The sequence below is a fragment of the Apostichopus japonicus genome, chromosome 14 (assembly GCF_037975245.1).
Source record: "Apostichopus japonicus isolate 1M-3 chromosome 14, ASM3797524v1, whole genome shotgun sequence".
NCBI lineage: Eukaryota > Metazoa > Echinodermata > Holothuroidea > Aspidochirotida > Stichopodidae > Apostichopus > Apostichopus japonicus.
The window spans coordinates 17828713-17848796 of NC_092574.1; the positions used below are offsets into that span (position 1 = coordinate 17828713).

At 37.4% G+C, this 20084-nt stretch overlaps 2 protein-coding genes across 5 annotated transcripts in view; one reads left to right on the plus strand and one right to left on the minus strand.

Moving 5' to 3' along the window:
• LOC139979401 (gamma-aminobutyric acid type B receptor subunit 2-like) overlaps positions 1 to 12883 on the plus strand; it is a 154442-nt gene extending 141559 nt beyond the window's left edge. For both annotated transcript variants that reach the window (XM_071990163.1, XM_071990164.1), the window contains one exon: positions 5659 to 12883. In XM_071990163.1, coding sequence (XP_071846264.1) covers positions 5659 to 5844 — 186 coding nt within the window. In that variant the 3' untranslated portion in view covers positions 5845 to 12883. The remainder of the gene's footprint in view (positions 1 to 5658) is intronic.
• A 957-nt stretch (positions 12884 to 13840) lies between these two features.
• On the minus strand, positions 13841 to 19604 carry LOC139979404 (uncharacterized). 3 transcript variants are annotated; one of them, XM_071990169.1, is made up of 4 exons: positions 19189 to 19604; positions 18760 to 18773; positions 15946 to 16565; positions 13841 to 14448 (listed from the first exon to the last, which is right to left on the minus strand). In XM_071990169.1, exons 3-4 carry the CDS (start codon positions 16532 to 16534, stop codon positions 13889 to 13891), a joined length of 1149 nt encoding a protein of 382 aa, XP_071846270.1. In that variant the 5' UTR covers positions 16535 to 16565; positions 18760 to 18773; positions 19189 to 19604; the 3' UTR covers positions 13841 to 13888. The 3 variants fall into 3 exon arrangements, with proteins under 3 accessions (XP_071846270.1, XP_071846267.1, XP_071846268.1); XM_071990166.1 differs by lacking the exon at positions 18760 to 18773 and having other exon boundaries at positions 19189 to 19603; XM_071990167.1 differs by lacking the exon at positions 19189 to 19604 and having other exon boundaries at positions 18748 to 18773.
• Between the last annotated feature and the right edge of the window lie 480 nt (positions 19605 to 20084).

The following is a 20084-nucleotide window of genomic DNA, read 5'->3' on the forward strand; positions in this document are numbered from 1 at the left end:
TGATTTGGCTGAGAAATCTTGCGGGATGCTCATAACATGAACACGAAGAGCCATTCAAACACACATAGGCCTACCCTTGTATGAACATTGTTATATTACTGTATATGAGTCAAAAGTACTCATGTGCACATGTTAGTTTGATGTCCTGAATTTAAATAGAATTCTCTAGAGTCGTTATAGTTCCTTGTCTTTTATCGATATTATCCACATGCCGGGATGAAAAGTAAGATTTTAGTTCAATTAAGTTCACTCACGGTTTGAACTATAAGGCAAATACGGACTTCCAATGAGAACGACATGGTAGTTATTGGAAACCGTATATTTAGTGCCGTACTGTGATAGACTGCTATAACCTATTAGATTTTTTTCACTTCGTTTCAATATTGACAATTGAACATAGCACTGTGTTTAGGCCTGGTACATATATACATGGCAGGATTTGTCATTGTGTTAGTCAAAGAGCTTAGGCTTTATGTTTTATGATATGCATCTGCATATAATGAACAAGCTAAATAATGAACTTAAGGATAGCCTACTATATACATGATCGTGTTAGTATAAAAGGGCCTAGGTTCACGCCGATGCGTAAAATATGTTTTAATTTAGTGAAAATTAATTCTCACCAAACGCAGTAAAACATTAACACCAAATAGTGAGGATTCACGCTTTGAAAAGTGTCCAAAACTAACCGCTCTCTTGAGGCACTTACCGGAAAACTGATTTTGAGCAAAAGTACGTCTAAATATGTGAATGTTTACACTTTACTTTTAATCATATTGTAGGTATTTTACCCTTGGAAAGAAGAAGAAGAAATTTCTCCTCAAAAAAGTGATCATCCTTGTCACTCTCAACGATTTAATATTCATTCTTTGGAACTTAGCCTAAATGAGTTTTACTCAATATTTCAATTGATCTATCTGTTTTAGACTTTTTGTTCACCAATGGAGGTTTAGGGATGGAATATGCAAATTAATGACTTTGAATTGACTCAAAATCTCCCTGCAGACACTTCTTTTCATAAAACATGTCAACCATAATGTGAGAGGCAAATTTGAACTTTTACTTCATGTTTTCAAATTAAATTGGACTGCTTGAAAGTTAACCATGTAGATTTGTAGTTATAGGATCCAATACCATCGACGCAATTTCCAAAAAGCAATATATATAAAGCCATTTAATGACTACACCAAAACACTTTTGTAGCATTAAGTATGACCATTGACGATATACGTGTATGCATGCAGGGACTCACATCAGTTATTTATTAGCAGCTCCCTGGTGCATCGACTAGGTGCCAGTATGCCAGTATTATATAAGAAGACAATGTTCTTACAGAGGGTCGAAAGGGGTATAAGGCGACCTTATAGTTAGAGTGGTCGAATCTTCACTTTAAGTTTTCTTTTCCCACCATGACACAATACATAGTGTAATGTAACTCCAAGGAAGAAGATAATGGTTTGTTTCCAGGATATGCGTTTGAACAGAATATATATATATATATATATATATATATATATATATATATATATATATATATATATATATATATATATATATATATATATATATATATATCACTTTCGGTGATCATGCACTGAAGAAGATCACTTTCGGTGATCATGCACTGAAGAAGAGCTAGTTTTGCTCGAAAGCTCTGCAAAAACCAAACATTGGCTGTTTTACTTCCAATCACTTACCTAATTCAATTATTGTATCTCACTCGAGATCCAGCCTTTCTCTAAATGCAGCATAGTTGTTTAACAGTTTTTCCGTTATTCCTATAAATATATATATATATATATATATATATATATATATATATATATATATATATATATATATATATATATATATATATATATATGTAATGTGTATCTTATATCATTGTAGTCTTGAATCTTCATATGGCCATTCAACTTTGATATTTAACAAATGCTCAGTGCCTTCTAAGTCTTATCAAATACTTATTTTAAGTGCTCAGGTAATTTTAGCGAGAAAAGGTTCTGTCGACACCTATTTTTGTTCTCTAAATCTTTTTTATTTTCCTTGTCACATAAATGATCGTTCTCATCAATTTTATGTAACAGAAGTTACAATATAAAATGATAAGAAAAAAATATATATATTTATAATGCTCGGTTTCCGCATCTGATGAGATTTTCCTTATATTATTTATATCACTTCAGATCAGGAAATGTATTTTTAGATCTTATTTTGGGAGGCCTAACACACGGAAGCATCAAAATGATTTATCTTTTAAGTTGTATATGTTCTCTCATGTGGAAGGCGGTTGGTGGGGGGGGGGGGGGTATAAACCTCGCAAGTGTAATCAACTCAGCCAAGTTTTCAATTGATAAAACAGTTCAATACATGTGGGTAGGAGTAACTTTAAATTACAACTCTGATATTGCTTGCAACGACAGTTGATCAAAATATTGCACCAAATGAAACGGCCAACTGGCTTTACATAAAATTAATTTTAAGCAAATACACCTGTAGATATACCCTTGCAATCCAATCGGTTATACCTTGGCGACCCAATTTGTAATTACCCTAGTGATATAGTCACGACCCATCAATTTTTAAAAGGTTACAGCTTGATGGGCCCATGTTTGGGTTCGCGAACCAGAGTTTTGGGGAACTTTTTCGTCTATAAAACAACAAATATGAACATAAGGCTTTAACCGATATGCCATAACATATGTTAGGGGCGCTGAAACAACAAGAAATGATTCCTCTCAAAGCAAATATGTTACATTGCATATTATACATAACATATAGGCCTATATTAAACATGTATACAGTAGCCTATATACTAAGGTGAACAAACACAAAAATCAAATGAAATGTTTAAATGATAATAATCTTTCGTTGTCTATCCGTTTGATTTCTTATCACTTCGACTTCGGCGATTTTTTAGTATAGAATCGATGAACAATCAGGCGTAATATAATGCTTACCAGACTCATATATAGAACACCATATAATAGGACTAAAACATATTAACACAACAGGATTAAAACACATGAGTTAATACCGTGGGTTATAAATCACCAGCCAATGGCCGAGCTACATTATATATAATTAGCCACTATATAGGTACGGTATAATACATTAGCAAACAAAGCTACAAAAGGATCGGCTACAATACATTAGCAAATTTGTCGGGCTATAACACATTTGTCGAGAGGGCCACAACACCGCACACAAAGAAGTATAGCCTGTCTAAAGCACATTATAGCCAAGATGTCTTCAACACATTATCCAAAATGGCTACAACACACTATCCAATTAGGCTACAAGGCATTTGTCAATTAAGATGAGGAACGTTACAATTATTACCCAGTTAGGCTACAAGTCCACAACACATTAACAAATAGGTATACTATACTTAACAGCCAATTGATTATAACACAATAAGTATCATATCATATCAGCATATTGCCATCATCAGGTTTCACCAGACTCGTGGGACGAGTGAAACAATTATTTCTCTCTCTCTCTCTCCATTTTGAGATTTCCGCTTATAAAGCTTTCACATTTGGTTGCCAAATTCCTGTCATTCTTCAAATGAACATGCTACTTACAGATTGTCTGAATAAATTAACTACCCCCGTCGCCTAGCCCCCCCCCCCTACCCTTCAAGAATAAAGCTTGGTAAATTCAGCCGTCAAACACGTTACAGCGGTTGTTACTTTCAATACATTTTTAGATCTTAATCTTCTTCTTTTCTCTGATTTTTTTTTATTTTATTACCTAACACTTCTCCAAAATCAGGTTAGAGATTTAAGATATATATACTTGAATATACAGAAAATTGATATTCTTCCGCTGTAATTGACCAAGAAAATGAATTGACAAAGAACTAAAACGCCCTTAAAAAAACTACCATTGATAATCCAGACAGTTTTAGAGCTCGACAGATTTCGAACGTTAAACGTGTCATTCTTTCAAATGAATACTTACAGATTGTCTGCAGAAATTAACTACCCCCACCGCCTAGCCCCCCCCCCCTTCAAGAGTAAAGCTTGGTAAATTCAGCCGTCAAACTCGTTATAACGGTTGTTACTTCCAATACATTTCTAGATCTTAATCTTCTTTTTTTCTTTTTTCTGTTTTTGATTTTATTTCCTAACACTTCAAAAAAATCAGATTAAAGAGTTAAGATATATATATATATACTTGACTATTCGGAAATAGGTTTTGTAAAACCTCATCGAAAATGATGTTAACATCTCTTACTTTGAATTATATATTACAGTGACGTGACACATAAATCGGCGACTTCGTGAAACTTGAAAATCTCTTGAAAGTGGATTTTTTTTTTCTCCCAAATGTCAAATTAATCATTAGACAATTTCTGAATAATGCTTCTCGCGATGTTGAAGCAGGTATAAGATTTCACTATTTACAGAAGGAAGGAAATGTTATCTTCTGCTATGTAACTTGTCCAGCTACGTTATGTTTATAATCGGGTTGAACGGCTTGGGGGTAAGGTGCGATGTTGGGACGGGGGTGTGTTAGGGAATGTGCGGGGGTTTCACTTTACATCTGAACAGTTGTTTCTTCAGAGGCAAAAGTAGATGGATAAATATCTAGTTTTCGAATAACACTGAAGCTTCAACAATTAAAGTAATTGAGAAAGGAAAAAGATAGTGGGAAATTGGAAATTGGAAAAATGTGTGTGTGTGGGGGGGGGGGGGGGCGGGGGTTACCACATTCACCTTCCTTTATTGATCGTGCAAAGTCAGATGAAGCCATTCTTTCCTTCGTGGATGAAGTATATTCCTGCGAGGATTCCCTAAATTTCTTTCGCTTACTACTTAGGTTTACAAGATCGTCCACGTTTACCATGGGTGATGCCATTTTATCTTGTTCTTATCCTTCTTCATTTTCCTTTTAACGGCGACTTCAAGGGTGATTGCAATCACAAATTGGCGCGTATGAAACATAGTTGCTATGACAACACTTACGATGACGTAGAATTGAGGAGCATGTTCGTCCTACAAGAAAGTGGATCTTCTTCCGCTGTAATTGACTAAGGAGCTGAATTGACAAAGAAAGTAAAAACGCCCTTAAAAAAAAACTACCATTGATAATCCAAGAGAGTTTTAGAGCTAAACATGTTTCGAATGTTAAACGTATTAAGAGTATCCCAATGTACAAACATAATCTGTCAATTCATTGAAATTGTCAATGTGCTTTGAAAAAAGCGAAAAGTATATCACCTTAATAAAAGATCATTTTTGAGTTGTAACTATTATGTACCGGAGAACCGTACCAATCTAACCAAAGCAGTTAATATATTTACAACCTTTAATTGGCTATTACTCACAGTGACATACACACGGATTTCAAAGGTGTGTGGGAGAGCGGGAGTACGTTTCAAATATCACAGGGCCGCAGCACCCCTCATGCATAAGCCCCTGCTAAATTACGAAAAGGCAGATGCATGGTTATAGGGAAAGCACCATTTGACTTCTACTTTTCTCTGTGCGAGAGGTCGCCAAGATCCCCGGCCCTTCATGGGAGTCCGTTTCAACGACCCCAGCGCCCCCGCCCCACCCCCATTCTCCCAGTTTCGGATGCCCTTGTTCTTGCAATGTCATTCATCCTTTTCTTCTTTCTTCTCTTTTACTCTTCTTTGTCATATCTTAGGTGGCAAGCATCGTTCAAGGATATGCTCCAGAGGATGTCGGGTCTCGAGTCATGTCAAACATGAACGGGCGATCGTCCCGCGGCTACAGTCAGGGACCGCCGAGTCGTACCGACCGGCTAGGTGAACCCACGTGTACCCATTCGGTGTCGCTGGAGCCAACATCAGACGCTCGGCTCGGTGTGTAGAGACGATCACCGACTTAGCGGGCAAAGCAGAATCTCGCTGGTGTTGCTTTCTGTTTTCGGCACTAAAAGATGAATGATAGCGCAGCTGGTTCATGAAATAGCGCCCTCGAAGAATGAAGACGACGATTACCCATATTTTGGGGGTTACGCGTACTGCATGCATTTCGGTTACAACCCTCCCCCTCCTCCCAACCCCCTCCTAGACAAAAAATGCTTCGCGCTTTGGATGTAGAAGGTACTCGTGTAAAGGGACTTGTTCTGAGTTTGCAGCTATCAACGTTACCCTTAGCAACCCTACAACCAAGACCGGATTTACAACTATAACCGGGTCTATAGGCCCTATTTATCCTTTGACTGAAGACATATCCATCAAATTAACCTTTCTTTTTCTGGAGATCATTTTCAAAGTCGACAAGGATGTCCTGGAAGTCACGATGTATTTCGTCAAATGGTTGGGAATGTACGAATCATTAATACATACACTTGACACGGGGGTGAATCTATTTGCATAATTACATGAAGCCTCATGTTACTTTGTGGGAAATTTACCAAAGTTCGGGGCTGCGAAAAGTTTGCGGGGCCCTATAGGCTATGGCCTACTTTGTCTATGTCGTAACCTAACACTGCCTACAACTTGTAAAGACCGAGACAATGGAGGAAATAAGAGGGCCTATGTAAACCATACCTCAAACAAAGAATCAACTACAAAATTCTTCATGGGCAAACACCTCAATATTTGTGTGATCTTATCTCCCCTTACAAGCCAACTCGTTCTCTCCGCTCTCAACATGTTAATCTCCTAATTGAGCCTTGCTTCAAATTCAGTGGATACGATGGTCCAGAATTTTCTATAACTGGAACTCGTTTTTGGAATTCCATGCCTCATGAACTCAGACATTGCCACTCACTGAACAGTTTCAAGAAAGCCTTCTTCCTTCAAGGCGCCTTTGAAGTGTTCCACGATATCAGCGCTTTATAAATACAGATTGATGATGCTGATCTATATGTACTATATGATGTTGAAGAAAAATAACCAACTTTCTTTTCAGTTAACATAATTTGCTCACTCAAAATCACAAATCACTCACATTAGTTCCCTTCTCTCCTCCGTCTGCCCCCCCCCCACCCCACTTGATGAACAACTATGGCTACATCACTCTCTATCACCCGTGTACCATGGAAGTATGGTTATACATTAGTGCTTTCACTGGACTGTCCCGGCTCGCATGCAGAGCTCAGTCAATAGTAATGTTGAATGCCTCGTTTAAGGCGAGGTACCTGCCTTGATGTGTTTACGTAAAGCATGAATATGCGTGTTACCGATGAGAAAAGGTGCTCTGGTTTCGATTTCTAGGCTTTGAGGGAAATTTGTGATTATGTCGTTAATGCTGGATATTAATAACTTGATTGTATAATGACGTTTATGTAGAAACAACACAGGATGTGTACTATTGATAAGGCGGGAAAGGTAAGCCAAAACAAACACACAGTATTTAAGGCAGATATTAACTCTTATTTTCCACATGTAGTAACAACCGGTTGGGACAATCTGCAGGTTCGGGGTTCGATCCCCGGCCCAGGTCATAGTAAGGTGGGTTTTTCATCCAAGAGCAATCTACGGTTTTCCCATCTGGAAATGACTTTCTAAATGGAAAAGATTCCAAATTTGAGTAAAATGTTGAATTGGAAGCCACCGGACGTGACAGTTGTAATCTATAAGCCCTTGCGGGTTCCTCCCACATTCGTGGTCGCTTTAGCGTCGTAAACATAACTGACTGGTTATGATGATTATATTTATGATGATTATTGTTCCGAACTTCAGTAAACTCGATAAATTTAGCTAGAAGTTTACAAACATAATTTGTTGGAGTTTCTAACTTTCCAAATAAGTTTTATTCACATATATTTGGAGGATGACTAAAAAAAAGAAGATTAACAGTTGACTCACTCGGCATCCCCCCCCCCATCCCCACGGTATTGGGCAGTAAAGTCAGCCTAAAATGTTGAATATTCGTGACGAGTGGTTGCTGTGACATATATCTATATATTGCAATGGAGGTGTGGGGGGGGGGGGGTTAACCTACAACCATCAAACAGTCTCTGGAAGGTCATAAATTGATCCAACAAAGCTTATGTGACGTACGATGACTTTTACAGATATGACTGCTCTGGGTGTCTGTGTTTTTAACATATGCATATACTGCAGAGGTTAAACCGTCCTGAATGTGTGTTAACATGTGTGCTTAATTAATATCTGCATCTGCATGGAAGAGCATGGAGGTTTGGGCAGTTTGTTTTAATAATTGGCTACAAACACTTTGGAATTTCAAAAAGTAAAAACTCCTCATGGTATCCTTCGATGTCCTCACATAACTAGACTATAAGGTTATATTCAATGAATGAAGCCTTTTCAGGTTTATTCATTGCGTGACGTCATGAACGGGAAAGCCGTTGAATCCATAACGAACATTTTAGAATCATCCAGAGTAGAATAACAAGTATAAGTGGTAGTATATACGTGACTAGATACGCCAACGTGAATAAATTGATCATCAATTTCCATCATGTTCTTCTTTGGCGCTCCATAAAATAGTTGAGGACGTTTACGATATGGTTTGAATCAACTACGAGCTTACTTAACACGTATTTCGACGCCATTGACATGAATTATTTATGTATAATTTTTGCGACGACGGTATAGGAGGTTTTAGTGTCAGCATCAGGAACTCTCATGCCATCCCTGACCCCTCTTCATCACCGCACCCCCCCCCCCCCACATGCATACATACACATCTCTGTAGTTAAGTCGCTAATATCTTCTCTTACCGAAAAGCATTTTGATAGTTACTCTTCCGACAGGATCTTGAGTAAATTCCAAGAGTTCCAAATGTTAGTATTACTGCTTCATTTCTATCAGTAGAACAGGTTGCCTATGATTATAGCACGTGACTTTCGCAAGGCACTATATGTTGAGGAACTATAAAGCGCCAACATCAAAAATAATTCCAAATCAAAACGTAAACTTTTTTGATTAAAAAAAAAGGCATTTTTCATGTTGAAAAAAGAACAATTTGAAAGAAAATCAAACTCTTAGTAGCAGCTTGTATCATGTTATCGACAATGTCGTTAAAGGAAGTCATCCGCCTGAGACTTTTTTTTCTTCTCCCTCTCACTTAATTAAAATGTTTAATGAGCGAATGATAAATGAATTTGAAATCAATGTTTAATCATTTTCGTCGCCCAGAAACGTAGTTTGACAATAGTGTATATGCTGCATACGTAAAAAATTACATGGAAACATTTCTAAAATATTCGCCGCTCTTAGTTTATTATTTGAAATGAAAACATGATAACTATTCGTGGTAAATAATTCACATTGTTATGGTATATTGTATTCTAACTATCGTCAAGAATTATCAGAAATAAGCCTGAAACGTGGTTCTTAACTCAACATATAGAAACCCTGTGCTTTTTTGATACATTTTGTTTATGCATGTCTTTCAGACATCCATGTATAATTTCCATTAATTATCTGGTCTGGTTGCGATTATACTACGTATAGCAAGAAAAAAAAAACAATGTCAGCCTTCCTGACTAAGCTAGAAATTCGACTTAGTAATGACTGTATATGTATGTCTTGCTAAGTTACGTCATTACGTACAAGATGATCAAGGTATATACGGAACGATGCACTATCCACATTAATGTTATCCCCGCAATGTTTCATTGACGCTGCGACGCTAATAGGAAATAATTGTAGAGACAATGTGATTACACAAGCAAGACAAGACGAAAATGATCAAATACAACAGACATTAGCTATCTACCTTTTTGGTTCACAAGTTGTAGCGGAAATGTTTTCTACTATTTTTAATTCTTATATTCGATTTCTTCGATCGAAGAGAGTGGTTTTCACCCGTCAATCTCAGGAGGGATTATGTATGCTCGATATGGTTGATGAATAATTGGGGCAGAATCAGGGGTGCCCCCCCCCCACCAATCCTTGATGATGTATTGCTTATTGCGTCATTAAGGAGAATCATTGATGATACGGTACGGTATATAAACACGTTATATATTGAACCGCATTAAAGCGGCAAACATAACAAAACGACTGGACATAGAAAGGACCTACATTAATATTGTTGTATTTTGTATTTTTTTCGTATGGAAAACTTTCGATTCCATACTGGAAATATGGGATGACATGTAGCAGAAGTTATTTTTGTGTGTCTACGTCGGTTTTCTGTGTCACCGGTACCACTAAAACCCTCAAACACACACGCAATACCAACACACACACACACACTTGAACCTTTTCTCCTCCCCTACCTCACTGGAGTAATGGCATGACGGTAACCTAACATATTTTGATGTATCAATTAAAAACAAAACGGTGTGTCGGTGCTACATGGTTTCTCGAAAGCATTTCAAGGTAAGAAACGTCGCTATTACAAAGATAGTATTGAAGTTGATATACATTTAACACCATGTTAACCCCCCTCCCTCCCCTACTCCTCCTTTCTACAAACACCATCATTACTATTACCTCTAATTCGTCCTTCCATTCCACCCTCTTTTCTGTTGAAGTTTTATGTTGGATCTGTGTAAGTCTAAGTTGCCCAGCCACTTTAATTAATAAATGAGACTCTGATTTTCTGAAAAATCAAAATTGACATAGAAATACAACACGTGATGATAACAATGTTTTCTTACGAAATTTCAAAATAACATTTGTGCGAAATGTCACCCTTTAAAACAGATTTGGTAAAGAGGTCAATAGATCAACACACCAGGCAAATTCCACTTCACGACCTTTTACACATTCATTTTATATATAATTTTTACACATATTCATATATATACATATATATATATAGTCATATATATAGTCATATATATATAGTTATATATATAGTCATATATATAGTCATATATATATATATTTACATATAATCAGAAGTGGAACTAGCTTCAAGGAAAGCAGTCCCTACTATCGAGGGATTATTATTTTAGTTATTTTTTTTTTGCTTCATTTTATCATCCTTTAATGGATGACTTTAGTGTGGCTGTTTTGTTTGTGTGCGTTTACGTGTGTGTGTATTAATAAATAAGTACAACAGTTTTAATGCAGGTCAGCTTTCTATATCTATTGTGGTTCTCAAGATATTGATCTTTAAAAAGATGCTTTATAAATGTATGGACTGCTCCTTTAACGCAGATTTGATGATGATATCAGCTTCTCCCGTCAAACCTTCTAACTGTTTATCTATTTATGACTTTTTCAAAAATAAATTAAAGATAACCATCAGACACATAAAGGCGAATGTCAACACCATTTGGCCGTTATAACTTTGTAATGCAATGCTTAAATGTCATATGAGGCTACAATAGGGTTATGTTTTCCATTCAAATTTATATTGGTTGATAGAAGCTGACCTAATTGGATACTGTTAAACTAGGAAGTCCATCCACTTTGAGTGTTAACCCTCCGATTTTTAAGGTTAATAATTCCGCAAAATTCAAAGTAAAATTAAGGCTTCTTCTGGACTGATAGTGACAGAATTTGCATTTAATAGAGTAGTACACGGTTTCTTGATAGGCGGTATGCGGGTCGAATCTGGTCAGTGAATAATTTGAGTCCAACTAAATCTGTCAAGAATCTTGCATTAATCGGTTACTGTGGGCGCTTAATATCTTAAGCTGGAGCGCCCTGTCTGTCGGCCTAATCTACACATTACTAAATCTAGAGTGCAAACTTGGTTCTCTCGGGAAATTAGTCAACCGATGTTTGTGATTGATCCTTGTATAAATGTACTTGAGAACTCATGTATGGTCTGTATAAGGTACCGTATATCACATTTGTTGTTGTGCCTTCAGTCATACTTTATGATGAAACTGATAATAAGGCTGAATTCGACAAATTATTCATGGCACTCACGTATAGGAGCTATACTTCCATGTTCAGGTCACATGTTATCCTCGTAGATATTTATAGGACAGAAACTTTAAACTCGAAAGAGATTTCAGCAAATTAGCTGGCAAACATCCGGGAAGTTAAAACGTGAATATATGAATATAGGCTACTATAGTTACTGCTACAATTAACTGCCCGGTATGTTTTAAATATGTCTTAAAATTGATATATGGATCCGTATTGCACATTTTTCAAAAATAAAAAACAAAATAAAAAAATCACAATAAAATCCAAAAAAGAAAATAAGTTATGTGTTGTTATTATTGGTCTTATAGATTTTATTCGGTGGGTTATTGTTTCATAAATTAACATGGATGTAATGTATTACGTTAAGCCATAAAAACTTGTTTACTTAGCATGTATATTAAAGTGTCGTTAAGTATTGCAAATTAATATTTGTCTTCTTTATTGAATCATCTTTACAAAAAATAACTGAGCAACATGGCGGCTTAGAATTATATCGTCTGATATTTTGTCCAGTTGGAAACCGCGGGAAATTGATCGGAGTAACTTTGTGTGTGTAAATTGACGCATTTTGTAAATGTTTATTGCAGTGTAATGTCATGCTGTGCATGATTCAAGTTAAATAGTTTCATGTGCTTTAACGCAACGTGAAATCAAAGGCTGGTGAAGGGTCCAACGTAAATATGATAGGATTTTTCTCGTAGGAAATGTTTGACGCATTCCTCACGTGATACCCACGTGATATGCGCTGACCCTCTAGAGAATGTTTCATTTTTATTTGATTAATATTATTTTTTTATTAAATTTATTTATAATGATGTTTACATTCACACTTTCGTTTTATCATGTTGAACAGTGCTAGCACGTACGTTGCCAATATATTTTATGTGTGTGTGTGTGCGTGTGTGTGTTTGTGCGAAATTGTTTTCGGTTACGTATACGAGGCTCTTGCAATGGGCTAAATATAGATATACATATAAATATATAATATAAAAGTAAAATGCCATGTACTATTTGGAAATTCTTGCATTAACTGTAAGAATGAATATTGTAAAGCACGGACTTGGAAAGACAAAATAAAACAGTTGAACAATCTTGTTACACTCTTTCTTGCTTTATTCTTGCGATTCGGTCAAGTGCATGGTTAAAGTAACTGGTTTACAGTCTTGTATCAAGTCAAGGCCCATGGCAAGCCAATTGTCCAATAAATCGGGGGAAAACACCGTTTTATCGGTAATCTAGGTCTATCAATTGATAATTTAGGTCAATCAATTGGTAAACCAGGTTAATCAGCCGAGAATCCAGGTTTATTATAATAATCTTGATTAACCGGGCTTATCAATCGATCAATCAATCAATCAAAATTCGATTGTTATCTCTCTTTTGGTTAGACCCCTCGCTCCTCTTTGTTGTTACTAAAAAAAAAGAATTCCCATCATGAGAAATCTTACTCTTCTGCTTTTGACTGCCTCAGCTCTTCCTCTCCCTCCCCCCCCCCCCCCCTTAGCTGTAAGAAAATCAAACTAGTTTTCTCCTCTCTTGGCCTCCCTGCAGGCAACCCCTCCTGCCCTCCTCTCTGCTATATCTTTGCGCCTCTTTCTTCTCTCTATTATGGAAAGCAAAGTGTTATTTCGGCTAATACGCAAGTTTTTCGGTAAAATACAGACAACACTCCGAAAAAACAAGAAAACGAAAAAAACAAAAAAACCTGAGCAGCCGTTGCCCCTTCCTATAAAAGAAAACATTTATTCAAAAATATAAACCGTTTATTATGTTTTTACCGGCCTTCCTCCTCCCCCCCCCCTGAAGGACACCCTCCTAGGGGTCGAATAGGGTCATCACCATTATATTTGTATCGTGACCTTTACACTGATGGCAGGAGGGAGAGGGCGTGGCCAGAGCCGTATCGACTCTGGACGTGTCATAGCACAAAGGGAAGAGGTTGGATGAGAATGATCTTGAGTGCCCCATGTATGTGCATTCGATTGTTAGCGCGCACGTATGTATATGAAATGTATCTGGTATAAACGTATACGAGTTTTTTTTTTTTGGGGGGGGGGGGTGGGTGGTCATTGCCATATCATATCAGATCCAATATGAAAACTACCACTTTCCGTTTAAGAGAAATTCTTCAAATGATCTAACGCTCTCCAACGAGGAACGAGCGGGAATTGAAGATTGTCGTAAGTTCGGCCTTATAGCCGGAAAGAACTGTTGCGTTGAATCACGCGCGGGTGCATTAATCTTTAATCTCGGCAACTTGGGCAAGTTTAAACTTTCATCGACTACACTTTTCCTCCGACTCTGTCCCTGTAAGATGGCGTGATCACGTGACCCATCGTGCTCGACACCGTCATCCGTATCTTCGGGAGCTGTCTCTCTAATTATCGATGGATTGTAAACTGCTTCCTGGTGAACAAGGAGCGGCCGAGGAGAAGAGTCTTCTTCTTGAACAAAAACGACTTGAGCAGTCTTTCTGATGATGTTGTTACCGTCAGCTGAAGTACCGGGTACATCTGCTCGATTAGACTCGCATAGGATGTCTTGGCATTTCAGACAGCGAGCACATTTATGACACCAGCCCTCAACACCAATCAGAGGATCGTCAGCCATGTAAATTTTATGACTGCACCTGTGACAAGTGGCACGGAACAAAGACGGATCTGGGAGGATGAAGATGTCAAAAGAAAGAAACAGAAAGAGAGAGAGAGATAGAGAGATTGGAAATACCGGAAAGGAAAGAAAATAATTGCTTCTGATAGAAACCGTCTTTCCATTCCAAAAACAATTTGATCAAAATTAAAGAAATTTTAGAAGAGTAATTCCAAAATCAACGAGTTGACATATTGTTTAGTATTTGCTCTTCAATTATAGTGGCAAAGACTCTTCTAGGAAGAGAAAAAAAAAATCATTTTTCAGTTATAACCTTGAAAAGGATCTATATTCCAATTCCCAACACTTTGTGTTCTTTCTTCTCGATCTTTTTGAAATGTTACTTAAATGCGTTATACTTTGAAACAACATACTCATGGGCTTTCTTTTCCAATTCATTTCTGCATTTGTTGCTGGTACAATGTTATATATCTTGGCTTGTTAAACTTGGTCAATTTTTTACACGTACCAAAATGAAAAATGTATAAAAATGTGTGTTAATCTTCTTCTTCTGTTTTGACTTGTACAAAGATAACTCTGTGGCTAAAGTTGATTACTTACAACAACAAAATGGCTGCAAATTTAGTAAAATAGCTGGTCCTTGGGTATTGTCAAAAACCGAACGATAAAATTGCTGAAAGTGTCATATTTACCCACTAAAGGAAGTAATGACTGAATTAATTAATTGAAGGAATATTTTGGACATATTGACCTTTAAAGTCAAACGTCATGAGGGTCAGTCAACTTCAAGACACATGCGATATGTACTACTATGTGAAACTGAATCAATACTATATACACAATGCTACGGTGACACGAGTGTGAGGTTTTTTGATTTTTGAAAAACTAGACGGAAAACGATCTAGTGGCGCTATTTAAATTTGAAATACTAATTGTTTCTGATCTACGCTACATAGTTTAAGTTGTTTATGCAGATATTGGTGATGATGAAATACTGACTAACATGCTTTCATCGTACCGTATGTTTTTAGTTATTACAGGAGAATTATTTGCCAAACACTAACACACACACATGCATTAAAGAAAAATCTCCTTATGTATACATATAGCTGAGTAGCAACACCAAACGGATTGGTGTTAAGGGTAGCCTATATGGAATGATTCCTTCTCGAAGTTTTCCCCAATAAAACTCAAGGTTAAAAAGTTGCTGTTGGTGGTCAACAGAGGGCGTCCAGACAGTCAGATTATGCCCAAAGACAGTCGTGTCACCGGGCTCCCTTCTTAAAGTCCCATACAAAGGAACAAACTATTCTTCCCCGAACGAGCACTGGCGTATAGCAACCTGACCCCGTCCACCCCCACCCACCTCCCCCTCATTGTTGTCAAACAAGTTGGACAATGATGCTGACTGCCACTGATCCCTCACCTTCCCATCCCTCATGAACCTCTCCCCTCAATCGTTACTTCCGGTTACTCATATGAAGCTATGGCTATGCGATACCCCGGCCAATATATGAAATAAATAATAAACATATACATGCACTTACATTTGGGTCTCGGCGTTTCAAATATAAAGTTGGATGTGACGTCCTTGTGGCAGCTACCTTTCCCTAATACCTTCGTGAAGCATAATATATTGGTTCCTTTCAAAACTCCGTAAACATTATGGTGCATCATGTTTTTGTTCATCGTCATTTCAGTTATGCGAACACGTTCGAGATGTACACTACTTGGTCCTTTACTTCTTTCCTCGTAATATTTCTTTAAGTCTCGAATGATTTTGTCATCGACTTTGTAGAATGTTCCTTCTTCTTCGAGAAACGTTTGCGATATGTGATCGGGTATCGACACTATCTTCCCGTATCGTCCGTAATTGAAGAACACCCTCAAAGCCTCCGGATCACGATCTATGCGATAAACATCGCCTTTGATACCATATCCTGGGAATTCCAGTGGATCGGCATCCAGGAGCATAGCGAAGAATTCACTTTTCAGTTCATCGATGGATGCCCTGGTGGTCTCTAACAAGACTCCGCCGACGTTGAACTTCAACCACTGGTATTTGTCGACAATGTCGGCAGCGGGTAGTTGTATCGAATCGGCGGGGAGTTCCCGGTTGCCTGGAGATATGGACATGGCGATGTTCACATCCACCAGCTGTGCATACCTAATATACACCGAAAAGTATGAAATATAGATCTACCGTATAAAAATTCAATGGAATAACTAACGGTAATATTCGCGTTTTTCTTTAAGGGTTGCGGGCTGGTGTCAATCAAGGGCGGCGGAAGCACTTTTAATCTGGGGGGGCACCAACGTCGAAGGGCACTTTGCAGAAATTCGATTGGACCGATGCAGCCTGATATTTAGTACCCTTAATAACTCTTATTGTATTATCTTATTTGCGTATACACATCACTCCATCAACGCCACCCCCCCCCCCCTCAAGTAAACAATGCATACTAGCACTGCAATATCTAATGTGCAAATTGGGAAATTGGAAAATCATTATAAAGTCCAAGTCCCTGCACACGCGATCGATACATGCATGAAAGCAAATGAAATATGTCAAAATACTGAAAGAAAAATAATTTTCTGTGTTTTTCAATGGTTAAACTGATATTATTATGATCATTATTATTGTAACGACTTTGCCAATAATTCTAACCAATTTGGAAGGGTTATAAGACGGCAAATGATTGTATGTTATTGGCATGCGATGTAATAACCAACGCATGCCTATATGATATGCACATTAACATGTTGAACGCGCGCGCTTAGCGCGAAAAATTTTGGTAATATTTTTCGGGCAAGTCGTTACAGCCCCCCCCCCCCCCCAATCAAATTGGGCTCCTACTCCTGTGGTAGTAAACATTTAAAACTCACCGAAATATTTCATTCGACGTGGGTTTCGCTTTGTAATCTCTTTATTTATTTAGAAATTTTTATGTAGAAAAAGGGCACATTTTTAACCTGAGGAAAAGTGGGGGGCACGTGCCCCCTGTGCCCCCCCCGGTTCCGCCGCCCTTGGTGTCAATATACAAGGGGCTCATCTCGGGTATGGAATCCCAGCGAGAGAAAATGAACATATATGTTACTATCTCCATCTTGCAGTCTATTACCTGTTAGGTTAAAAGTGTCAACTTACAATACCCCCAACCAAACCGTATCTTATCCGTTCCAATGCCTTCATACCCCCCCCCCCCCTCTTCATTTCTGTCCCGCTTTCTTCCCTACCAGCTCCAACCTCTCAACATCCTGTTCTCTTTCATAGGACGACGAAGATTGCCGTGGAGGGTATTGAGCACCGTTATGGGCAAAATCTACTTCACCTAGTATTCGAAATATTCTTCATATTCTTGAGTTACAAACGTATAAAATGTTGCGCACGTTCCTCTTCTTAAGACGGGGGGCGGATGTGGGATATACGTCCTCATAACTTTCCTACATGGTGTTAACTTAAAGATAACAATTTCAGTCCAGAATCTATTATGTAAATCAACAATGTATGACTCAAAATATGGTATAACTGCTTGTGACTTGGTTTTAAATGAGATATCTTTATATACAAAAGCAAACTGATTTATTGTTTCAATATAGTTAATACCTAAGAGCGGAAAAAGATATACACTAATCCCTTTTATGCAAATTTATGGATTAATTTCGGAAAAAAAATATGTCGATGATTTTCGATAATTCAATTCTGTATTACTGTAGTAAATAATAAAGCTTGATAATCACGTTTGTAATTGGAGTACCATATAGAAAAATATGATTTTTTGGGGGGTATTCCCATTTTTCATATGATTAATACTAACATGTTACAGTGTCTACGTGACAACCGCATGGAGTCTTAATGGCCAATGGCGTCCACAGAAAGAAAAAGAATCCAGAGAGGAGAAAAAACTTCCGGTTTTCATTAACCGTCCCATAAAAAAGGCGATGCACCGTTTTAAAATAGACATTAAAGGCCTTTAGCCGTCAAAATTAAACCTGTCTACCCTATTTCTAACGTGAGAACACATTTCTTGTTTCCTTTTTACTACTTTGATTTTCCAAGGGCAATGCTCCCCACCCGTTCCCCCGCCCCCAACCTTGCGGACGCCCATGTTCATAACTTTCCTTGGTTAACAAATATATGTTGTTCCCTATTATAGTTTGATAAGTTGTGATCTTGTGTTGACTAAAATGTTCGATAGGTTTACTAAAAAACAAAACTCAAGCCGAGCTGTTTTAACTTCCGCTGAGCTTGTTTATATTTGTAATGGTTGACAAAAGAAAAGGATTTGGGCCTTGCCAAAACAAAGCATGGATTGAACAACTTAGGAAATAAAGTGACAGTTGTTTACCTTACGACTAACCTTCTTTAGCATTTCTGAAATTATAAAACAAAAAAAACCATTGGGGTGAATTATCTATGACATTTACTTATCACCCTTAAAAGAGGCAGACTTTTAAATGTCAACGAAGATCAGTTAAAGTGTGTATGTTATTTATAGTTCTATGGTAACCTTTCCGTTTACGGAATTTAAATATCCTGGCGATAGATTTGACGCGCAGAAAAGTAATGAATGTTACGTCTACAATTTGCAAGCCTACACAATCCATCAATGGATAATATAACGTAATATATGAATAAAGGGGTTTCAGTTGAAAGAATTAATGAAACGTGGCAATTTACGTTCGCTTTCAATTCATGGTATATATTTCAATACATTCCATGGTGCATATATGATGTTCTATACCAAGAAGAACTAGAGAAATTTTAGAATGGATAAAACAAAACTTACCCTTTTCTCTGTAAGTTTGACCGACGGTGACACTTTCGTCACATAATACACAAATGCTAAATATGTTCATATATATATATATACATAACGTGAGTCGCCCTGTGAATGGCGCGTCGGTGTTTGTTGTCAGGCTGTGTGAATCGCGCCGATCGGATGCCAGTTAACTTGGTAACAGCCATCCATGTTCTCTTTCTTTTCGTTTATTCCACACTATGACACGTTTGGAACAACCAAAAAATGCAAGTAAATACACAACTGCAAAGTTGATCATTCTCCATCAACAAAGTTAAATCAGTTAGCTGACGCTGCCATTTAGTGAATACACACAAACCTTAAACCTACATTGTTATCTTAACAATACACCATTTTAGCCATAATGGACACCTGCACACATTAAGCTGTGTTATTGATTTAACTGTGCTTGAAATAAACGTGGGGGTCCCCTAAAAACTTGGCCTAGCCGATGTGATTTCAATAGTTACATTGTTTGGGCGGGTCTATAATATGGATTGCTTGATTCTTCAAATACCATATAACTGTAATCTTGAGTTCATTGGCCCACAAAATGCTAAAAGAAAAATAGAGAGACGAAAATGGTCACGTCCAATCAGACATTTTACTTACGGCAGTATTGTTAGTTTGTTTTGACAACTGAATTATTCGATACTAAATTGTCTAACTTTACTATACATACACTACAGTAAGAGGCGATGAAAGAGAGTTAACAATCTGGGGGTGGGGTATAGGAGGGAAGCAGACTTCAAGGGGAACATTGTTTAAAAAAAAAGTAAATTAAAGGTGAAATGTTGACGTAATATTACTGTGGCACGCCATTTGTACAATAAAACAGTGTTAAGGTTAAAATAAACGGGAACGTTCTTCAGCATATGCATTCA

What these genes read in the sequence shown, in the direction of transcription:
- LOC139979404 (XM_071990169.1), bottom strand. Translation starts at nt 16,534, where the DNA reads ATGTCCATATCTCCAGGCAACCGGGAACTCCCCGCCGATTCGATACAA. An exon ending in TGAAACGCCGAGACCCAAAT is followed by an intron (nt 14,449 to 15,945) that starts GTAAGTGCATGT and finishes TCATCCTCCCAG; the next exon opens with ATCCGTCTTTGTTCCGTGCC.